Source organism: Hyperolius riggenbachi, chromosome 2, assembly GCF_040937935.1.
Source record: "Hyperolius riggenbachi isolate aHypRig1 chromosome 2, aHypRig1.pri, whole genome shotgun sequence".
NCBI classification, from domain to species: Eukaryota; Metazoa; Chordata; class Amphibia; order Anura; family Hyperoliidae; genus Hyperolius; species Hyperolius riggenbachi.
Genome location: NC_090647.1, coordinates 156,068,783 through 156,089,381, shown reverse-complemented (window position 1 = coordinate 156,089,381; position 20,599 = coordinate 156,068,783). Strand labels below are relative to the sequence as shown.

Below are 20,599 nucleotides of genomic sequence, written 5' to 3'. Positions count from 1 at the left end.
GCAATATTTTTGATATTATCTTTCAAAAACAACACTCTATCCTGAAGCGAAGGAACAGAAGATTCAGGAAATAAATTGGGCAGAGAAGTGGGATGAAACCCATAATTGGCAAAAAATGGTGATTGCTTAGTTGCAGAGTGAGTGGAATTATTATATGCAAATTCAGCAGTAGACAGCAGGGAAGACCAATCCTCTTGCGAGGCAGAAGTAAAACACCTCAGGTATTGTTCCAGAGTCTGGTTGGTTCTCACCGCCTGGCCATTAGACTAAGGATGATAGCCAGAGGAGAGAGAGACACATGAATATCCAAACATCTGCACAATTCCTTCCACAATTAAGAAGTAAATTGTACCCCTCTATCTGATACAATATCATCTGGTACCCCATGTAACCTAACAATTTCTTTAATAAATACTTCAGCTGTTTCTAGAGCAGTAGGAGTGCCCTTCATGGAAACAACATGACTCATCTTAGTCAGACGATCTACCACTACTAAAATGGAGTTAAACCCCCTGAGAGGAAGGTAGCTCTACAATGAAATCTAGTGAGGTCATACCCCAGGGGCGGGAGGGGATGGGTAAGGGTTTGAGCAGACCCCAAGGTTTCTCCCTAGATGATTTAGAACGAGCACAGACAAAACAGGATGACACATACTGTTTACAATCTTGGAACATATTAGGCCACCAGAAATCTCTTAATAAAAGTTCATGGGTTTTAGAAATGCCAAAATGACCCGAACGTAAACTGTCATGACAGTGGCCTAGCACAGCAGTCTTGGCCTGATCGGGTACAAAAATCTTGTCTTTATGCAAGAACAAACCTTCCTTATAGGTAAGAGCTAGTTTCCTGCAAGGTTTAACCCTGCTAGAGGCTTCTTTGATGGTATTTAACAGATCAGCCTGTAGTAATAGGAAGCAGTTTGAGGAGAAGATAGTTTCAGATTTGTCTTGCATAATCTCTTCCAAATACATTCTGGATAATGCATCAGCTTTAATGTTTCTGGAGCCTGGTTGGTAAGTGATATGTAGGTCGAATCTGGAAAAGAACAAGGCCCATCGGGCTTGTCGTGGTTTGAGAAGCTTGGCAGAACGAAGATATTCTAGATTCTTATGGTCGGTAAGAACAAGAACAGGATTATTGGCCCCTTCTAACAAATATCGCCACTCCTCCAGAGCTGCTTTGATGGACAACAGTTCTCTGTCAGCAATGTCATAGTTTCTTTCAGCTGGTAATAATTTGCGGGGGGAAAAAAGCAACAGGATGCAGTACAGCTTTTGGATCATTACGTCGAGACAGGATTGCCCCAATAGCATTTTCAGAAGCATCAACTTCTAATACAAAAGGTAAAGCAGGATCAGGATGAGTCAGAACAGGAGCAGAGGTGAATTTATCTTTCAGTCTTACAAAGGCTTCTTGAGCTTCTTGGTTCCAACAGAACGGTAAATTGACTTTGGTAAGTTGAGTCAGAGGGGATACAATAGCAGAGAAGTTCTTAATGAATCTTCGATAGAAGTTTGCAAAACCTATGAACCTCTGGACGCCTTTGCGGTCGATGGGGACTGGCCAGTCCAAAATGGCAGATACTTTTTTAGGGTCCATAGACACCCCTTCATCAGAAATGACAAGTCCCAAAAAATGTACAGATGTCTGTTCAAACACACACTTCTCTGATTTGGCATAGAGACCATGAGTGCGTAGACGAGCCAACACATGCCTGACATGTTGTCTATGCTCAGAAATATCTTGGGAAAATATAAGAATGTCATCAAGATAAACAACAATAAATTGGTCGATAATGTCTCTAAAGATATAATTGATGAAAATGTTGGAACGTAGCAGGAGCATTACAGAGTCCAAAAGGCATTACAAGTTATGACCGTATCTGGTTCGAAAGGCAGTCTTCCATTCATCGCCCTCTCGGATGCGGATCAGATTGTATGCTCCTCAAAGGTCTAATTTGGAGAAGATTCGAGCAGAACGGAGGCGTTGGAAAATTTCAGGAAAAAGTGGCAGAGGGTAACGGTTCTTAACCCCCCTGGCGGTATGACTCCCGCGGCTGCACGGCCGCGGGAGGGTTTTTTTTGACTTTTTTTTATTTTTTAGCATGTAGCTAGCCTAGCGCTAGCTACATGTTTTCCCCCCTCCCTGCGGCGTCCCCCCGTAGCGTCCGATCGCCGCCGGCGCTGCTTACCAATAAGGAAATCCCGTTCTGATTTCCTTGAGGGCTTCCCCCGTCACCATGGCAATGATCGGAGTGACGTCATAAACGTCGTGACGTCACAGGGAATCCCGATCCACCCCATAGCGCAACGGCTCCCAGGAACACGCCCAACTGTCATAAAAGACAGAGCATGATCGCGCGCGCGTAGAGGTGTGTGCACGCGACCGCTGCAGACAGGTATTGTAACAGCCCAACACACAATGCTGGAAGATTTCAGGAGGGCCCCATGCACAATGCTGGAAGAATTAAGGAGGGCCCCACACACAATGCTGGACAAATTCAGGAGGGCCCCACACACAATGCTGGAAGATTTCAGAAGGGCCCCATACACAATGCTGGAAGATTTCAGGAGGGTCCCATACACAATGCTGGAAGATTTCAGGAGGGTCCCATACACAATGCTGGAAGATTTCAGGAGGGCCCCATACACAATGTTGGAAGATTTCAGGAGGTTCCATACACAATGCTGGAAGATTTCAGGAGGGCCCCATACACAACGCTGGAAGATTTCAGGAGGGTCCAATATACAATGCTGGAAGATTTCAGGAGGGCCCCATACACAATGCTGGAAGATTTCAGGAGGGCCCCATACACAATGCTGGAAGATTTCAGGAGGGCCCCATACACAATGCTGGAAGATTTCAGGAGGGTCCAATATACAATGCTGGTCAGAGTTGATGGGAAGATGGATGGAGCCAAATACAGTGCAAACTTGGAAGAAAACCTCTTGGAGACTGCAGTAGACTTGAGACTGGGGCGGAGGTTCACCTTCCAGCAGGACAATGACCCTAAACATAAAGCCAGGGCAACAATGGAATGGTTTAAAACAAAACATATCTGTGTGTTAGAATGGCCCAGTCAAAGTCCAGATCTAAATCCAATCGGGAATCTGTGGCAAGAACTGAAAACTGCTGTTCACAAACGCTGTCCATCTAATCTGACTGAGCTGGAGCTGTTTTGCAAAGAAGAATGGGCAAGGATTTCAGTCTCTAGATGTGCAAAGCTGGTAGAAACATACCCTAAAAGACTGGCAGCTGTAATTGCAGTAAAAGGTGGTTCTACAAAGAATTGACTCAGGGGGCCGAATAATTACGCACACCCCACTTTGCAGTTATTTGTAAAAAAAATGTTTGGAATCATGTATGATTTTCGATCCACTTCTCACGTGTACACCACTTTGTATTGGTCTTTCATGTGGAATTCCAATAAAATTGATTCATGTTTGTGACAGTAATGTGACAAAATGTGGAAAACTTCAAGGGGGCAGAATACGTGTGTGTGTGTGTGTGTGTGTGTGTGTGTGTGTGTGTGTGTGTGTGTGTGTGTGTGTGTGTGTGTGTGTGTGTGTGTGTGTGTGTGTGTGTGTGTGTGTGTGTGTGTGTGTGTGTGTGTGTGTGTGTGTGTGTGTGTGTGTATATTTTACAAAAACAACAACTTACATTTGGGCCTGCTTAGGGGTTACAAACTTACTTTTCCACTGATTAATAAGATGTATTAAAGAGGAACTGTAACGACAAAACGTCCCCTGGGGGGTACTCACCTCGGGTGGGGGATGCCTCCGGATCCTAATGAGGCTTCCCACGCCGTCCTCCATCCGTCAGGGGTCTCGCTGCAGCCCTCCGTGCAGAGGTGACGTAATATTTACCTTCCTGGCTCCTGCGCAGGCGCTCTGACGGCTGTCGGCTCCGAAGTGTAACGATCGGTGAAGCACAGAGAGGATCTGATTACCGGTGATCTGCAGTATCACGGGGAATACAGATGTATACCAGATTATAAGTGATCTGCAGTATCCCCGATAATCCGATATACTAGCTAACCTCTGTTCACCTGAGTAGAGTGTAGTGTTTTGGTGTGACAGTAACACTTAGAGGACTAGGCCTCAGTACAGCAAGGAGTACTGCACAGATTCCTTCCGCAAACCTGAGCTCTCCAAGACGGGAGGAGTCAGGCTGACAGTAGGAAGGATATTCTGAAAGTAACCCTCAAGAGGAAGGGTCACTAACAGCGCGAGGAACCGCCTCTAACAGCAAGGTCGGTTCTCGAGGTCGGACAAGCCAAGTCATACACACACGGGCAGATAAGGTACAAGATCAGGAGGCAAAGGCGGTGTCAAGGTACAGGCAGGGTTTCGGCAACGGGGTATCAGATAGATCAAGGTACAAAATCAGGAGGCAGAAACAGAGTCTAGAAACGAGCCGGGGTTCGGCAACAGAGTATCAGAAATATCGAAGTACAAGATCAGAGTTCAGGAGAATGGTCAAGCAGGCAATAGGTCATAACAGATAATCACAATCAAATTAGTACTTTAGCTATCAACAGAATCTAGCTAAGTGTAGGATTACAGCTCCAGCTGGTCCCGGCACACTTGCGGATCTGACTACGGATCTGGGTGCTCCCACATATGTGATCGCAACGCCACACACCAGAGAAATGACCAGGCAGCAGTATATATACACTGGTGTCCCCCCAGCACCTCCCTAAGTGCTGGACCAATGACCAGGGCTGTGGAGTCGGAGTCGGGCAATTTTGGGTGCCTGGAGTCGGAGTTGTAAAAAAATGCACCGACTCTGTGTACACAGAAATCTCTTATATATACTAAATAACATCTATGCTGTAAGAATAAAGCCTGATGTGTAGCCGTGTCACTAATAGAGATGGTCAACGAGATGGAAATAATTCTGCATTGATGCTGATTTATGCAAATGTATGCACTCCCTTTGCTGATGAAATCAAATAATTTGATATGTTGTTAAAATTTGGTTTGGTGACTACAAATTAAAGGGTAACTGAGACGGATGAAAAGTAAAGTTTCATACATACCTGGGGCTTCCTCCAGCCCTTTTCAGGCTAATCAGTCCCTCGCTGTCCTCCACCACCCTGATCTTCTGCTATGAGTCCTGGTAATTCAGCCAGTCAGCGCTGTCCGGCCGCATGCCGCTCCCACAACCAGGAACATTCTGCACCTGCGCAATAGTGCTGCACAGGTGTAGTATGCTCCTGGCGGCGGAGTGTGTGCATGCGCACTACGCCCGACTGGCTCAAGTACCTGGACTCATAGCAGAAGATCCATGTGGTGGAGGACAACGAGGGACTGATTATCCTGAAGGCGGCTGGAGGAAGCCCCAGGTATGTATAAAACTTTAATTTCAGCTGTCTCAGGTTTACTTTGTTACACAGTAGTACTATACTCTACATATGCACTCCCCACAGAGCTGCAGGGAATCCACTGAGAATGCTGTGCACACTGAAAACACAGGTGTTGTCTGTTTACAATCTCCTCATTCCCCCGCAGAGTACCTGCACATCATTCTTACATGTACCCACACTTACATTGCCTAGGGCCTGATATATGTTCTTTGTTCCGGTTTGTACCTTTTACAAGTACTCTTACCAAGGACTAGTTTTAGTCTAAAGGGAATAAATATAGTAGTCTACATATCCTTCTCACTTCAGTTGTCTTGTAAAATTCCTAAGCGTTGGCAGATAATCAACAAAATTGTAATATGCAAATTAGAGGAGTTGGAGTCGAGGAGTCGGAGTCGGTGGAATCCTAAACTGAGGAGTCGGTGGATTTTTGGACCGACTCCACAGCCCTGCCAATGACGAGTGGAGCCAGAGTCAGTTGACCAGCCTGGTCAGCTGACTCCTTTCTGGCTGCCATAAATTCCCTGCCTGAGTGCGCGCGCGCGTCACTCTGAAACTAGAGGGACTACGAGTCCCAGCCACAGCCGCCCCGCGCTGCGTCTCTGCAGCGGGGGTATGCGCGCTAACCGCCACGTCCAACGCGGCGGTTTCTCCGCGCTCCGCAACTTTCTGCACGGAGACAGCCGCCTCATGCTGAGAGGAGGAGGCTGCCTCTCCGTGTGTGTGGCCACTGTGCGCGGAAAGAGCCGCCTGCCGCTGGCTCATGGCCGGCGGCTCTTCTGCGTTTTTTCTTACACGAAGTAGGTGGAAATACCCGATCGCCGTCGGGTCTGCTCTACTGCGCAGGCGCAAGTTTCCGGAGCCTGTGCAGTAGAGCGGACCCGACGGAGATCGGGTATTTCCGTCTATTTCCGTGCTGAAAGCCGCCACAGCGCCCCCGCTGTAGCCAGCAAAGGTAAATATTGAAACTACAGTCGGCTCTGTCGCCGGCTGTTCGGAGGGCTGCAGCGAGACCCCCGTGGGACAGAGGACGGCGTGGGAAGCCTCATTAGGATCCGGAGGCTTCCCCCACCCGAGGCGAGTACCCACCAGGGGAGGTTTTTGTTGTTACAGAGTCTCTTTAATACATAAAGACTAGATCTATTTTAATCTTCCCCAACACGTAAAGCTCTGGCTTTAGTTTTAGTTAAAAAGTTGCCAAGAATTAATTGCACAGATCTGTCACACGTGTGTCAATATTTTGAGGCAGGGAACACACTTGACTTTCAGTTTTCTGCGCGCGTTTTTCTGCATACTTTTTCTGCACACCAAGTGTGTTTCCATGCAGGAAAACGAGCGCTTTTTTTTCACAGCAGCTGATGTAAATGATAGCAGAAACTGCCAAAATGTGCAGAGTCATCATGCAGAATGTCAGTTTTTTTTCTGCGTGCGAACAACACAGTAAGTGTGCACTAGCACATTGATTAACATGAGTTCTCAGTTTTTCTGTGCAGAAAACGCGCACAAAAACAGTCAAGTGTGTTCCCTGCCTGAAGGCCACTATGAACAAAGGTACATTATCATTATCAGTGAATATCAAAGTTATGCTTGGTCTCTAGAGTACAACTTACTGTAGCAGCTAACAACCTAACTATAACAGCACATCTAACAGCAGAGCAGAAAGTCCAGCTGCATTTGCTTGTAAGACAGCTGATCTTAGATGTCAGCACAAGGACACACAGCTCAGTCTTGGCAACAGAACACTCCCCCTCCCCATTCCTTTGCCTCATTTGCCCTATGCAAGCTGCAGGAAAACAAGCAACTACTACAGCACCATGCATAGCATATTTATTTCCACACTGCTGTCCTTCACTTTGAGTGCAAATCCACCAATTTCATACCTCACCTGCAAATCAAGTATACCAGCTGAATAAACTATTAAACATAAAGCATTGCCTGTCTTATTTCATTATCAATATACATGTTACAGAAGTTTTCATTGATCAAGATGGCAAATCTGCTTACTCAGACAAGCTACAATACAACTTTATTGTTTTACTGTAATGATGTACGTTACATATTTTAATTTCTGCAAACCATAAAAACATATTGTACGTACTGTAAAACATACTTAAACCGGTGAGGATGTTGATTCCTATGTGATGATTGTAATTGCTAACTGTCAATCCTACTGATTCTCTGGCTCTAATACTTTTAAGCCACAGACCCTGAACAAGCATATGCAGATCAGGGGTTTCACTGGATTTGCTGCATGCTTATTTCAAATGATTCCAAATGTGGTACAAATTTAAGTTTACTGTATATCAATGGAAGGTAGTAATGCGACTTTAGTAAAAAGCCCTTTATAATAAACACAAGGGACCTGGCCACACACCTGTATGAATAAACCAGGGCTGTGGAGTCGGAGTCAGAGTAATTTTGGGTGTCTGGAGTCGGAGTCAGAGTCGTGAAAAAAATGCACCGACTCCGACTCCTAATGAATTTGTAACTGTAATTAAAATAGAAAATATAATAAAATGTTCTATTTCTCAGATAATAGTCATTAAAAATAATGTGTATATACAGTATATATACACAATAATAGCTGTGCTTAGTCCACAAAAATGAAATAAACCAATCAAAATTAGTTACTTGTGCTGCTTCAATAAAGCAGTCACCGTATTTTTAAGGTACATATCTGATTGTGACTGTATATATGATGTGTACACAGGAATCTCTTATATATACTAAATAACATCTATGCTGTAAGAATAAAGCCTGATGTGTAGCTGTGTCACTAATAGAGATGGTCAATGAGATGGAAATAATTCTGCATTGATGCCGATTTATGCAAATGTATGCACTCCCTTTGCTGATCAAATCAAATATTTTGATATGTTGTTAAAATTTGGTTTGGTGACTACAAATTAAAGGGTACCTGAAACGGATGAAAAGTCAAGTTTTATACATACCTGGGGCTTCCTCCAGCCCCCTTCAGGCCAATCAGTCCCTCGCTGTGCTCCACCACCCGGATCTTCTGCTATGAGTCCTGGTAATTCAGCCAGTCAGCGCTGTCCGGCCGCATGTCGCTCCCACAGTCAGGTACATTCTGCACCTGCGCAATAGTGCTGCACAGGTGTAGTATGCTCCTGGCGGCGGAGTGTGTGCATGTGCACTACGCCCGACTGACTCAAGTACCTGGACTCATAGCAGAAGATCCAGGTGGTGGAGAAGGACAACGAGGGACTGATTATCCTGAAGGCGGCTGGAGGAAGCCCCAGTTATGTATAAAACTTTAATTTCATCTGTCTCAGGTTTACTTTGTTACACAGTAGTACTATACTGTACATATGCACTCTCCACAGAGCTGCAGGGAATCCACTGAGAATGTTGTGCACATTGAACACAGAGGTGTTGTCTGTCACCCATAAACCTTGTTCAGATTGTGCATGAAGAATGTGTAATAGAGGAAGAATCTCCTCATTCCCCTGCAGAGTACCTGCACATCATTCTTACATGTACCCACAGTTACATTGCCTAGGGCCTGATAGATGTTCTTTGTTCCGGTTTGTACCTTTTACAAGTACTCTTACCAAGGACTAGTTTTAGTCTTAAGGGAATAAATATAGTAGTCTACATATCCTCACTTCAGCTGTCTTGTAAAATTCCTAAGCGTTGGCAGTTAGAGACAAATTTCATGTTACATACTTTTAATCAACAAAATTGTAATATGCAATTTAGAGGAGTCGGGGTCGAGGAGTCTGAGTCGGTGGAATCCTAAACTGAGGAGTCGGAGTCGGTGGATTTTTGGACCGACTCCACAGCCCTGGAATAAACAATGTATAAATATACAGTGTAAATTCATACAGGCGCATGGCCGAGACCTGGGGACTAGGTTTACTATACCCAGAGGTTTATTTTATCAGAGTTTACTATAAAACTAGATTCTACTGTATTTCTAAGAGTCAAACTGGTGTAAGTTCTCCATATAAAATTATCTTCTAGACTAGTGACCTTAGCCAGTTTAAAAACGGGCTAGGTCTGTCACCACTCCATTGCACGCACACACACGCCCGCCCCTTCTGGCCCCGTCCTCCCTCAGCTCTCCTCAGTGTCTCTGGGTCCCTCCCTGCACATGCGGAGTGCAAAAAAGCACTGACACAGGGACATAGCGGACGCAGTGTCACAGGGATATTATATAAAGAAATGACAAAAATACACAGAATGGGGTGATGGAGCTGCATATTAGTGTTGTCTGTACACAATAAAGGCTTTTCTACAGTAACGCAATCAGTTTGAAACCAGCACCACCTCATTTAGTTGTCTAGGTAATCATTTCTCCAAATCCTTCAAGAATTATGACCTTCAAAAACATAATTGCTGCTGTAGGACTGTGTGCAGCAACCAATTAACTTATTCAGACAAAATGTTACCATTATAATTCACAGATCCCCTAACTACTTATCAACCGCTGCTACGTATATCTACACGCCAGTGTTCTGCCCAGGCTCTTTTAGCCGGGTGCTCTACCCGGTTAGTTTTGGTGACCACCCGGCTGTCATCGGCTCACCTCCTCCTCTGCTGTAAGCAGAATTGTGCAGAGAAGCGCTGGCCCTGCATTCTCTCATCTTGCCCCACCCGGGTACTTTTTCATCCCACCCGGTTGTAAAATAATTCTGGAGAGAACATGGCTACACCCTTGAAAATTTCACATAACCAGGGGTGTAGCTATGGGTATTTAACTTTTCGATTGCCCTCCCGTTCGGTCCCTCTGGTCTGTGATCGGGGAATAGGAATATCTGTTCCCAAAGCTGATCACAGTGCCTGAAATGAATGAAAGCTGGCACTAATTATATATATATATACACATATTCCACATACATACATACATATGCATATACAGGGAGTGCAGGATAATTAGGCAAATGAGTATTTTGATCACATCATCCTCTTTATGCATGTTGTCTTACTCCAAGCTGTATAGGCTTGAAAGCCTACTACCAATTAAGCATATTAGGTGATGTGCATCTCTGTAATGAGAAGGGGTGTGGTCTAATGACAACACCCTATATCAGGTGTGCATAATTATTAGGCAACTTCCTTTCCTTTGGCAAAATGGGTCAAAAGAAGGACTTGAAAGGCTCAGAAAAGTCAAAAATAGTGATATATCTTGCAAAGGGATGCAGCACTCTAAAAATTGCAAAGTTTCTGAAGCGTGATCATCGAACAATCAAGCGTTTCATTCAAAATAGTCAACAGGGTCGCAAGAAGCGTGTGGAAAACCCAAGGCGCAAAATAACTGCCCATGAACTGAGAAAAGCCAAGCGTGCAGCTGCCAAGATGCCACTTGCCACCAGTTTGGCCATATTTCAGAACTGCAACATCACTGGAGTGCCCAAAAGCACAAGGTGTGCAATACTCAGAGACATGGCCAAGGTAAGAAAGGCTGAAAGACGACCACCACTGAACAAGACACACAAGCTGAAACGTCAAGACTGGGCCAAGAAATATCTCAAGACTGATTTTTCTAAGGTTTTACGGACTGATGAAATGAGAGTGAGTCTTGATGGGCCAGATGGATGGACCCGTGGCTGGATTGGTAAAGGACAGAGAGCTCCAGTCCAACTGAGACGCCAGCAAGGTGGAGGTGGAGTACTGGTTTGGGCTGGTATCATCAAAGATGAGCTTGTGGGGCCTTTTCGGGTTGAGGATGAAGTCAAGCTCAACTCTCAGTCCTACTGCCAGTTTCTGGAAGACACCTTCTTCAAGCAGTGGTAGAGGAAGAAGTCTGCATCCTTCAAGAAAAACATGATTTTCATGCAGGACAATGCTCCATCACACGCATCCAAGTACTCCACAGCGTGGCTGGCAAGAAAGGGTATAAAAGAAGAAAAACTAATGACATCGCCTCCTTGTTCACCTGATCTGAACCCCATTGAGAACCTGTGGTCCATCATAAAATGTGAGATTTACAAGGAGGGAAAACAGTACCTCTCTGAACAGTGTCTGGGAGGCTGTGGTTGCTGCTGCACGCAATGTTGATGGTGAACAGATCAAAACACTGACAGAATCCATGGATGGCAGGCTTTTGAGTGTCCTTGCAAAGAAAGGTGGCTATATTGGTCACTGATTTGTTTTTGAATGTCAGAAATGTATATTTGTGAATGTTGAGATGTTATATTGGTTTCACTGGTAAAAATAAATAATTGAAATGGGTATATATTTGTTTTTTGTTAAGTTGCCTAATAATTATGCACAGTAATAGTCACCTGCACACACAGATATCCCCCTAAAATAGCTAAAACTAAAAATAAACTAAAAACTACTTTCAAAAATATTCAGCTTTGATATTAATGAGTTTTTTGGGTTCATTGAGAACATGGTTGTTGTTCAATAATAAAATTGTTCCTCAAAAATACAACTTGCCTAATAATTCTGCACTCTCCCTGTACGTACATATACATATACACACACACACACACACACACACACACACACACACACACACACACACACACACACACACACACACACACACACACTTTTATTAGTCATTAACCCCTTTCCCCTACTCCATAGTTAGCAAAACAAAGCACTTGTATAAATGAAAATAAATAGTAACATCATTAAAAAAATATATAAGTACAGAAATAGTTACCTAAGGGATTTTTTTAATATGTACGTCAGGGTATATTACTGTTATTTTTGCAAATGCGGGCTTGTAATTATTAATTTATTAACACACTAGACAAAAAATACACCTTTATTTCAAAATAAAATATTTTTGCAATACATTGTACAATACTAGGAACATAATTTAAATGTTGTAATAACTTGGGCAATTGTGTGGTTTTATCTACAGTACCATTTTTATTTTTAAAACTATAATGGCTGAAAACTGAAAAATAATGACATTTTCATTTTTTTTTTTTATTCCATGGAAAATGCATATAAAATAATTCTTAGAAAAAAAAAGTATCACCCTAAGAAGGTCTAATTTGTGGCGGAAAAAAAACAATATATAGATCATTTCAGTGTGATAAGTAGTGATAAAATTATTGACGAATGAATGGGAAGAGCATGATGTAAAAATTGCTTACAGTTTTTTTTAGAGGAAAAAAACTTGTGGTGGGGAAGTGGTTAATGTTTTAAGTTTGCTGAATGCAGAAATGTTTATGTAGGGTGAATCCAAAGCGAGAGGGATATGGAGTCTGCCATATTTATTTCCTTTTAAACAATGAACGTTGCCTGGCAGTCTTGATCCTGTGTCTCGAATATGTTTAGCCATACACCCTGAACAAGCATGCAGCAGATCAGGTACTGTGACTCAGATGACTCAGACTTTACTGGATTAACCATATGCTTGCTCCAGTGTTCCAGGGTTTTGACTAAGACACTACTTATGCCAAAAGATCAACAAGGCTGCCAGGCAACTGGCATTGTTTGTAAGGAAATAAAGATGGCAGCCTCCATATCCCTTTCACCTCTGGTTACTTTTAATTATTGAAATGTCTTATTTTTTCTAGATTCATTGATAAGTTATTTAGTCAGTGTTTTACCCCTCTGTACCACACCCTGATTTACATACTTAAAAGGGAAACCGGGGTGAAAGGGATATGGAGGCTGCCATAGTTATTTCATGGTTAACAATGCCAGTTGCCTGGAAGCCCTGTTGATCTTCTGGCATAAGTAGAGTTTAAACCCTGGAACAAGTACCAGATCTGCTGCATGCTTGTTCAGGGTCTATGGCTAAAAGTATTAGAGGCACAGAACCAGGAGGCCTGTCAGGCAATGTGCATTGCTTGAAAGGAAATACATATGGCATACTCCATATCCCTCTCATCTCAGGTTCCCTTTAAGTTGCATACAGTAAAGTTCCTCTTTAAAAGCTGGTTCAGACGCAGGGGCGGCATCTCACTTAGACAATGTCAAATGCTTTTCTGCTACCTAGAAGAAAAGCATTTGCCAACCTTCAGCTGTACTTCCCTGTATTGTGTTTTGACCCCCGGTCAACACCGACATTTAAAAAGCACTTTTTAGCACTTATTATTTTGAATGGAGAGTGCTTAAACAACAAACGTTGTGTTGCTGCGTTTGACACCCCTGTGAACTACCCCCTAACGCTACAAAGACTCACTGGTCGGCTAAAGCCAAGCAACATGTACCGTTCAATAGAGAAGAAAAGGATAGAGGATACCCGGTACTACTACTACTACTACTACTACTACTACTACTACAGCCTAACACCTAACATTACGGTTTCCAAGAGAACATTAGCATGCAATGGTTTATGTTGTAATGAAAATTGTATTTTGCATTGGATCGCACAATAAAGAGTCAAGTCACAGCAGTGCCAAAATATGACATTCTACAAACACAATTATTGTTTTGTCTGTGTATAAGCTCCTTAGCTTTTCTAAGTGGGAATACTGAAAGATAATGTGCGCAAAGTTCCGCCATTAATCCGAAACAAAAGCAGTGTGCAAGTTGTTAAATTTAGAGAGCATAAAGAAGAAGAAAAAAAAGAAAAAAAAAAAACTAAAACTAGCCCTACTTCCAGTTATGAATATTCAATAGCATGCACCAATATGTGAAAATGCAAATAACACTTTATTAAGTTAAATTATGAGGGCTGAAACCCACTAGCATGCTTTTCTAAGCCTTTTGTAACTGCTTGTGATTTGAAAAGCTATTGCTAATGTCATGCTATGTGTGTGATCCCACTTGAGAGATGTGTTTAAAGTGCATCCGAGATAAACTTTTACTCATTGCATAGTCGTGTTCCTTTCATATAGTTTAGAGGGCATTCGTCTAGCCAAATACTGTTTTTGTTTTGTTTAAATACTCTAATTCCTTATAAACTAAAGCCTCGTCCACAGCTTTTTCACAGGGCCTTGGCACTGTAGCAAGGGCTTATGGGAGCTCAGTCTGGGCAGGAGGAGGTTACTAGCCAGAAATTTCAAAGGCAAAGGGGAGGAGGAGAGAGGACTGAATTTACACACAGGCAAGCTATAGCATCTCCAGCCCTCAGCCTGTGACAATGTGACAAACAGAACATGGCTGCCCTCATTGTATCACAGGAATAAATAATATATTTATTCATATTCTATTAACCCTCCTGGCGGTTTGCAAAAAAATCGCCAGGGGGCAGCAAATCTTTTTTTTTTAATTTTTTTTTTTTTTTTCATGTAGCGAGACAAAGTCTCGCTACATGATAGCCGCTGCTCAGCGGCATCCCCCCAGCCCCTCCGATCGCCGCCGGCGATCGGAGATCCGGAGATCCCGTTCAAAGAACGGGATCTCCCGGAGGGCTTCCCCCGTCGCCATGGCGACGGGGCGGGATGACGTCACCGACGTCATCGACGTCGTGACGTCAAAGGGGATTCCGATCCACCCCATAGAGCTGCCTGGCACTGATTGGCCAGGCAGCGCACGGGGTCTGGGGGGGGGGCGGCTGCGGCGCGACGGATAGCGGCGAATCGGCGGGTAGCGGCGGCGATCGGGCACTGCACGCAGCTAGCAAAGTGCTAGCTGCGTGCAGCAAAAAAAAAAATTATGCAAATCGGCCCAGCGGGGCCTGAGCAGTGCCTTCCGGCGGCTTACCCCGAGCTCAGCTCGGGCTTACCGCCAGGAAGGTTAAAGCTGTTTGCAGCTAGATTTGCTGTGTAAACTATCTAAACTTTAGATAAGATATATAGACAAGTTACTTGTTATAGTTAGTTTTTCATCTCGAATCCGCTTTAAGTGACACTGAAGTGAAAAAAAATGTATGATATAATGAATTGTTTGCGTAGTACAGATATTTAATAGAACATTAGTAGCATTAGTCGGGTAATCGCTCGGGTGAAGACGCAAACCGCAAGTGTGAATATGGTCAGCACATCCTGAGTGCATGTGCTTACTGCGCCGTTTCTGCATCATCTGCTTTGCAGTGTATTGTGAACTCAGCCGAAGGGAAACATACTGTAAGTAGAGGCTTCTCATGTTGTCATTCACCCCACCGCTGCTGCCCAGTACCTGCTTCTTGTTCACGGCTGTGTTTCAGTCTGTGAATGAGCACAGTCATACTGCATGTGCAAATTCAGTTTGCACCTGCACAGTAGCACAAAGCTGTTCACACATGGCTTTACTGCACAGTCGCAGACTATATTCGCACATGCGCAGTATGGTGGCACAGTCACGAGAACACAGCTAACAAGCTCTTGTTGGTGGAGCAGTGCTTTTCAGCGCTGCTAGATTTGGGCGCAGCCGGCGCCACCATAGACTATAAAGGAAATCACTTCTATAGCATTGCTCAGTGAGTAACGTCAGCTCTGTCAAAAGACGGAGTCAAAGTTGCTTATAAAACACAATAATTCAGCCTCCAGCAATCGCTGAAAGCCAAATTATATCATTCCCAAGTATCCATGGCGGCCTGGAGGGGGAATAGTAATTAACATGGCCCGGACTTGTGCAGAAGCAGGATCAGCCATATAACGGCTGTATCCTGCACCCAAGTCTACCGGCACCGATTTCAAATGTATGCCTTGTTGGGCATGTTTAGAGGGGCCCTGCGTGGGAAAGGATGGGCTCAAGAATTAGTGATGGGTCGTTCGGGAACGAGCCGGCTCTTTGCTGCGAACGACAAGAGACAGTTCTCAGTTTTAAAAGAGCCGATGCCTCAGCTGCCCCGCACAGCTCTGATTTGCTCTGTAATAAAGGGCGCTGAGGCATGCTGGGAGATATAGTCCTCCTCTTGCAGCTTGTAGGAGTGTATGGGGCGGAGCAGAGCAGTAGCAGGAGGGATTGCCCCAGTCAGAGAAGCAGTCTGGAGTTGTCATGGAGACGGGGCGGGGCTTTTACTCTGATTCTGAGTGGTGTCTAGTGATATTTAATAAAGAGCCAATTCAGAGCCGTAAGAGCCGGCTCTTTAATGGGAGCAGATTCAGAAGAGCTGATTCTCTGAGAAGAGCCAGAATTCCCATCACTATCAAGAATGATGCAGAGGATTCCCTCTACTGAAGTATCCATTTTTTATTTAAAAAAAAAAACACTTCTGGATCTCTTTAAATTGTTTGAAGTATATAGAAAGGATTTTTTGAGAAAAACTCGTACAAAATCTTCAAAGTACAAAAATATCAAAAAGTTTTGACACAAATTTCCAAGAAATTCCATTAAAATTCTCTAAGAAAGATTCCTTGCAGGTGCTTCAAATACAAAATATGTAGCACAGACATGTAGTTCATTCATACACTTAATGCAATCTAAAAAGGGCAACGACACGCTCGTTTCGGGCCCAACAGGACCCTTCATCAGGCCGAGTTGCAGAAAGTATTATCTATAGAAAAAACACATGAACAGTTACATGTAAATAATGTTATTGTATAAATCTGTTTCCACCACCTCACAGAGAAAAAGAAACCAAAGAGTGAAAGAAAGACACAGTGTATACACTGAAAACCGTATACGCGGTCTTCGACACTTGTCTAGAAAAAAAGTGTGTCAACAAAGAAAAAAGACACATAAAGACATAAGAAGAAAGCAATGTATGGACCTGGCGTATCAAGAACCATGCGGACTAGTAAATATCAGTACGCAAAGAACGCCTAAGATCTAAAGGCGATAAAGCACATGGTAGAATATAGCATGGCAACGGGCCCAAAAGGTCTGTAAATATCGACCTCATTGTTGCGCGCCACACTGGAGCGCAAACGAAAAGCATACTATTACCCCTCATATATATAGGATGCTTTTCGTTTGCGCTCCAGTGTGGCGCGCAAGCTTACTGTTGTTTGGCCGTTGTTGTATCCGGCCTCCTCTATTTGCGTCTCAGCGCCACTATTAGTTGACGCTGGACGCAGTCTTCCCCTTGCCCTGCTCACGTCACATGTTGTTGCTTGTTTGTTGCCGGAGTGATGCTGTTTGCATCACTTCCGGTTTTGGCTGACGTCAGATCCGGCCCTCCTTATTTGCGTTCCAGCGCCACTATCAGCGGACGCTGGACGCAGCCACTCCCCCTGACTCTTCATCTACATCAGATGTTGCTGACGTGTCCCTCTCCGATTCCCCGCCCATAGACATGCGCTCTGATGAACTGTAGACGCTGGTGCTCGCTATTTAAACCATCAGCAGCCATTACTCCGTGCACTCCCATGTTTGCAGCATGTCAGATCTTCGTGATATCAGGACAGCCATTGGGGTTGTAAGTATCAGTGATTTTTTTGTATCTCTTTAGACATACGTTATTCCATCTTTACTTATGCTGTTTATATCCTGTGATGACATTGAAGCTTGGACATGGTTATGATGGTTGGTAGGTTTGTTGGCTGTCAATATTGGGGGTGGTTATATGGAAGGCCCAGAAACTAATCTGCTCTATTGTTTTCTATTGCCATTTTTTGCATCTCTATGCTGTGTACTGCTTGGGCTAATGGTTGTGTGAACAGGACTGTGTAATATTGTGTTATACTGGGGCGGTTAGCTAGAGATCTCTTTACTCCTGGCTGTTTGCTATCTTCTTATGTCATTTTGTGCCTTTTTTTAAGGTGTAAATTACATCTGGTCGGTTCAGATGTTTCCTTGCCTTTCTTTTTGGTGTTCCAACCGTGCACTGCACACAGGGCTAACATGTTTGCAGAAACACATTTATGATGTGTATTTTTATCCTATGTACTGTGTTTCCATGGCAACAATGAGGTCGATATTTACAGACCTTTTGGGCCCGTTGCCATGCTATATTCTACTATGTGCTTTATCGCCTTTGGATCTTAGGCGTTCTTTGCGGACTGATATTTACTAGTCCGCATGGTTCTTGATACGCCAGGTCCATACACTGCTTTCTTCTTATGTCTTTATGTGTGTCTTTTTTCTTTGTTGACACACTTTTTTTCTAGACAAGTGTCGAAGACCGCGTATACGGTTTTCAGTGTATACACTGTGTCTTTCTTTCACTCTTTGGTTTATTTTTCTCTGTGAGGTGGTGGAAACAGATTTACACAATAACATTATTTACATGTAACTGTTCATGTGTTTTTTCTATAGATAATACTTTCTGCAACTCGGCCTGGTGAAGGGTCCTGTTGGGCACGAAACGAGCGTGTCGTTGCCCTTTTTAGATTGCATTAAGTGTATGAATGAACTACATGTCTGTGCTACATAATTTGTATTTGAAGCACCTGCAAGGAATCTTTCATAGAGAATTTTAATGGAATTTCTTGGAAATTTGTGTCAATAAAACTTTTTGATATTTTTGTACTTTGAAGATTTTGTACGAGTTTTTCTCAAAAAATCCTTTCTATATACTTCAAGCTTGTGGAGGGGTGAAGTGGATGACCCCAAAAAGGACTATTGGTTTTTTTCTTTTTCCCTTTTGTAAAAAGTACAACACTCCCAATTATACTTAAACTCTCTTTAAATTGTGTCAGAAAATACAAAAGACAGTTTGTAATCATTTTAAAAACACGTCAACGCAGGAAGCCATGAAATAGCCACACCTCAGAGTAGGCCCAGCAATGGTTAGTATTAGTTAAACCCCTCCATATGGGGTGTAGAATGTAAATCTTTAGAATGCTGTGGAAAGAATTGTGGCTGGTTCCATTTAATATGATATATTTATCTATCTCTGGAAACAAGCTAAAGGTCCATACTCACTGCATGATTGTTCATCTCCTAACAATTGTGCGAACAATCATTTTTGGCATATCACGTAACATAGTTTAATGAAAATTCATTCCAGACTACTCGTAACGATCGTTTGTTTTGAACGACCATTGTGTCGGATCACAGCAAGACCAATCATTAGAACAATCATTTAAACAATTGTTCCCATCCGTCATTCGTTTCTCATTATTGCAATTTTGCCAGGTGGATCGGGGAACGATCGTTCATCAGAAGAAATTCTGCCTCAACTCAGAATTATTTGCATCTTATTTTTATGAGCTTTGGATTTGAAAGTCTGTCAGAGACATTCCATCTATAGTTGTGTCATCAGAAAGTCAAAAGAGTACATGATGGCAAAACTATTGAATAAACGATTGCAAGGTATACCATATGTTGCTAGAAGTAATTGATTTTATAGTGAAGTCATAGCACTAAGTAGAAAAGTGAGAGCTAAATGAAGTCCATATTTGTAAAAAGTTGAACTTGCCATTTATGTTAAAAGAAAACTTTTAGCCAAACTGGATTTAAAACCAACAAAAACTACAATAAAGAAATCAGGTATGATCATGTATCATAAGAATGATCTTAATCCATCCAATTTAATGGAGTTAATGCTAAAGGCTTGATATGTTGCTACAACGATAACACAGCAACCCTTTAAATGCATGACAGCTGGGAACCTCAGGTAAACAATGAGTTCAGTAGTGACAGTATGAACGCAGCCAATCAGCTGTCAGTTGATAATATAACACTTGGTGTGCCTGGTCCTCAATGTGCAGCTTGCTACTGACACAACTGAGTTAACAAAACACTTTTAAACACTTATTCCACCACATAGTCCTTCACTGAAGTCATGTCAGTTTGAACTCCAACTTCTGCAGCTACAAAGGCTGGCAGCTAGCTGAAGAGACGCGGCCCCCAACACGATCCTCCCAACCGGCCATCACTGCGGCGCAGTTACCTGTGCAGCACAGCCGAGCGCAGCCCGGGGCGCCCGACTCCTCAGTCCCGCTGACAGCCGGCTGTACATTATGGAGGCCGCCATGTTGTCTCGGTCAGACACACCTCGACATTCAACTTCACACACGCAGGCGTAACCGCCGCTACCAGCGAGCGGGAGGGATAGAGCGGCAGCTTGCTGCTACGGAGGTGGTTGCGCTGGTGAGGCGCTCCATCCGCTGCTGTGGGTAGAAGGTCATACTCTATGGTAGGCAATGCCAGTTCTTGGTCTAGGCTAGCTCTAGAGCGGCTGCAGCGCGGACAGTGATTGGTAGTCAGCAGTCTGCCTGTAAACTTTGTCATAGAAACCTGGGAAGACTTTTCAATACTGGGGTGCAAACTGCATTCTGGCCGTTCCTTTTGCCTCCGCAGAACATTCCTGCAGTTGTCAATCAATCAAGACTAAATTTAAAGCTGACGTCACTGTGTGTACTTTGTATCACTGACATGAACAGTTAGTTATAGCTCCCAGCTGTGCCCTTTTCAGAGCGGCAGCCCCTCATATCTTTAGATGTGGTGTGCTCCTCTGTGTAAATGTTGGGATTTCTCTGCTAAATTTTGTTTAGTTTTTTTTTTTTTTTTTTTTAATCTTCACTGTAATCCTATTTTAATTTACAA

The 20,599-nt window shown here is 43.5% G+C and overlaps 1 protein-coding gene across 5 annotated transcripts in view; it reads right to left on the bottom strand.

Moving 5' to 3' along the window:
• Nucleotides 1–20,099, bottom strand: part of SUCLA2 (succinate-CoA ligase ADP-forming subunit beta) — a 599,900-nt gene extending 579,801 nt beyond the window's left edge. For 3 of the 5 annotated variants that reach the window (XR_011026128.1, XR_011026129.1, XM_068267736.1), the window contains exon 1: nucleotides 19,944–20,098. Coding sequence is in view for 3 of the 5 variants with exons in the window: in XM_068267736.1 (XP_068123837.1) it covers nucleotides 19,944–20,027 (84 nt within the window). In the remaining 2 variants the exon portion in view is untranslated. Of the gene's footprint in view, nucleotides 1–19,943 lie in introns of all 5 variants that reach the window. The other 2 variants (XM_068267735.1, XM_068267734.1) reach the window with 2 other exon arrangements.
• Between the last annotated feature and the right edge of the window lie 500 nt (nucleotides 20,100–20,599).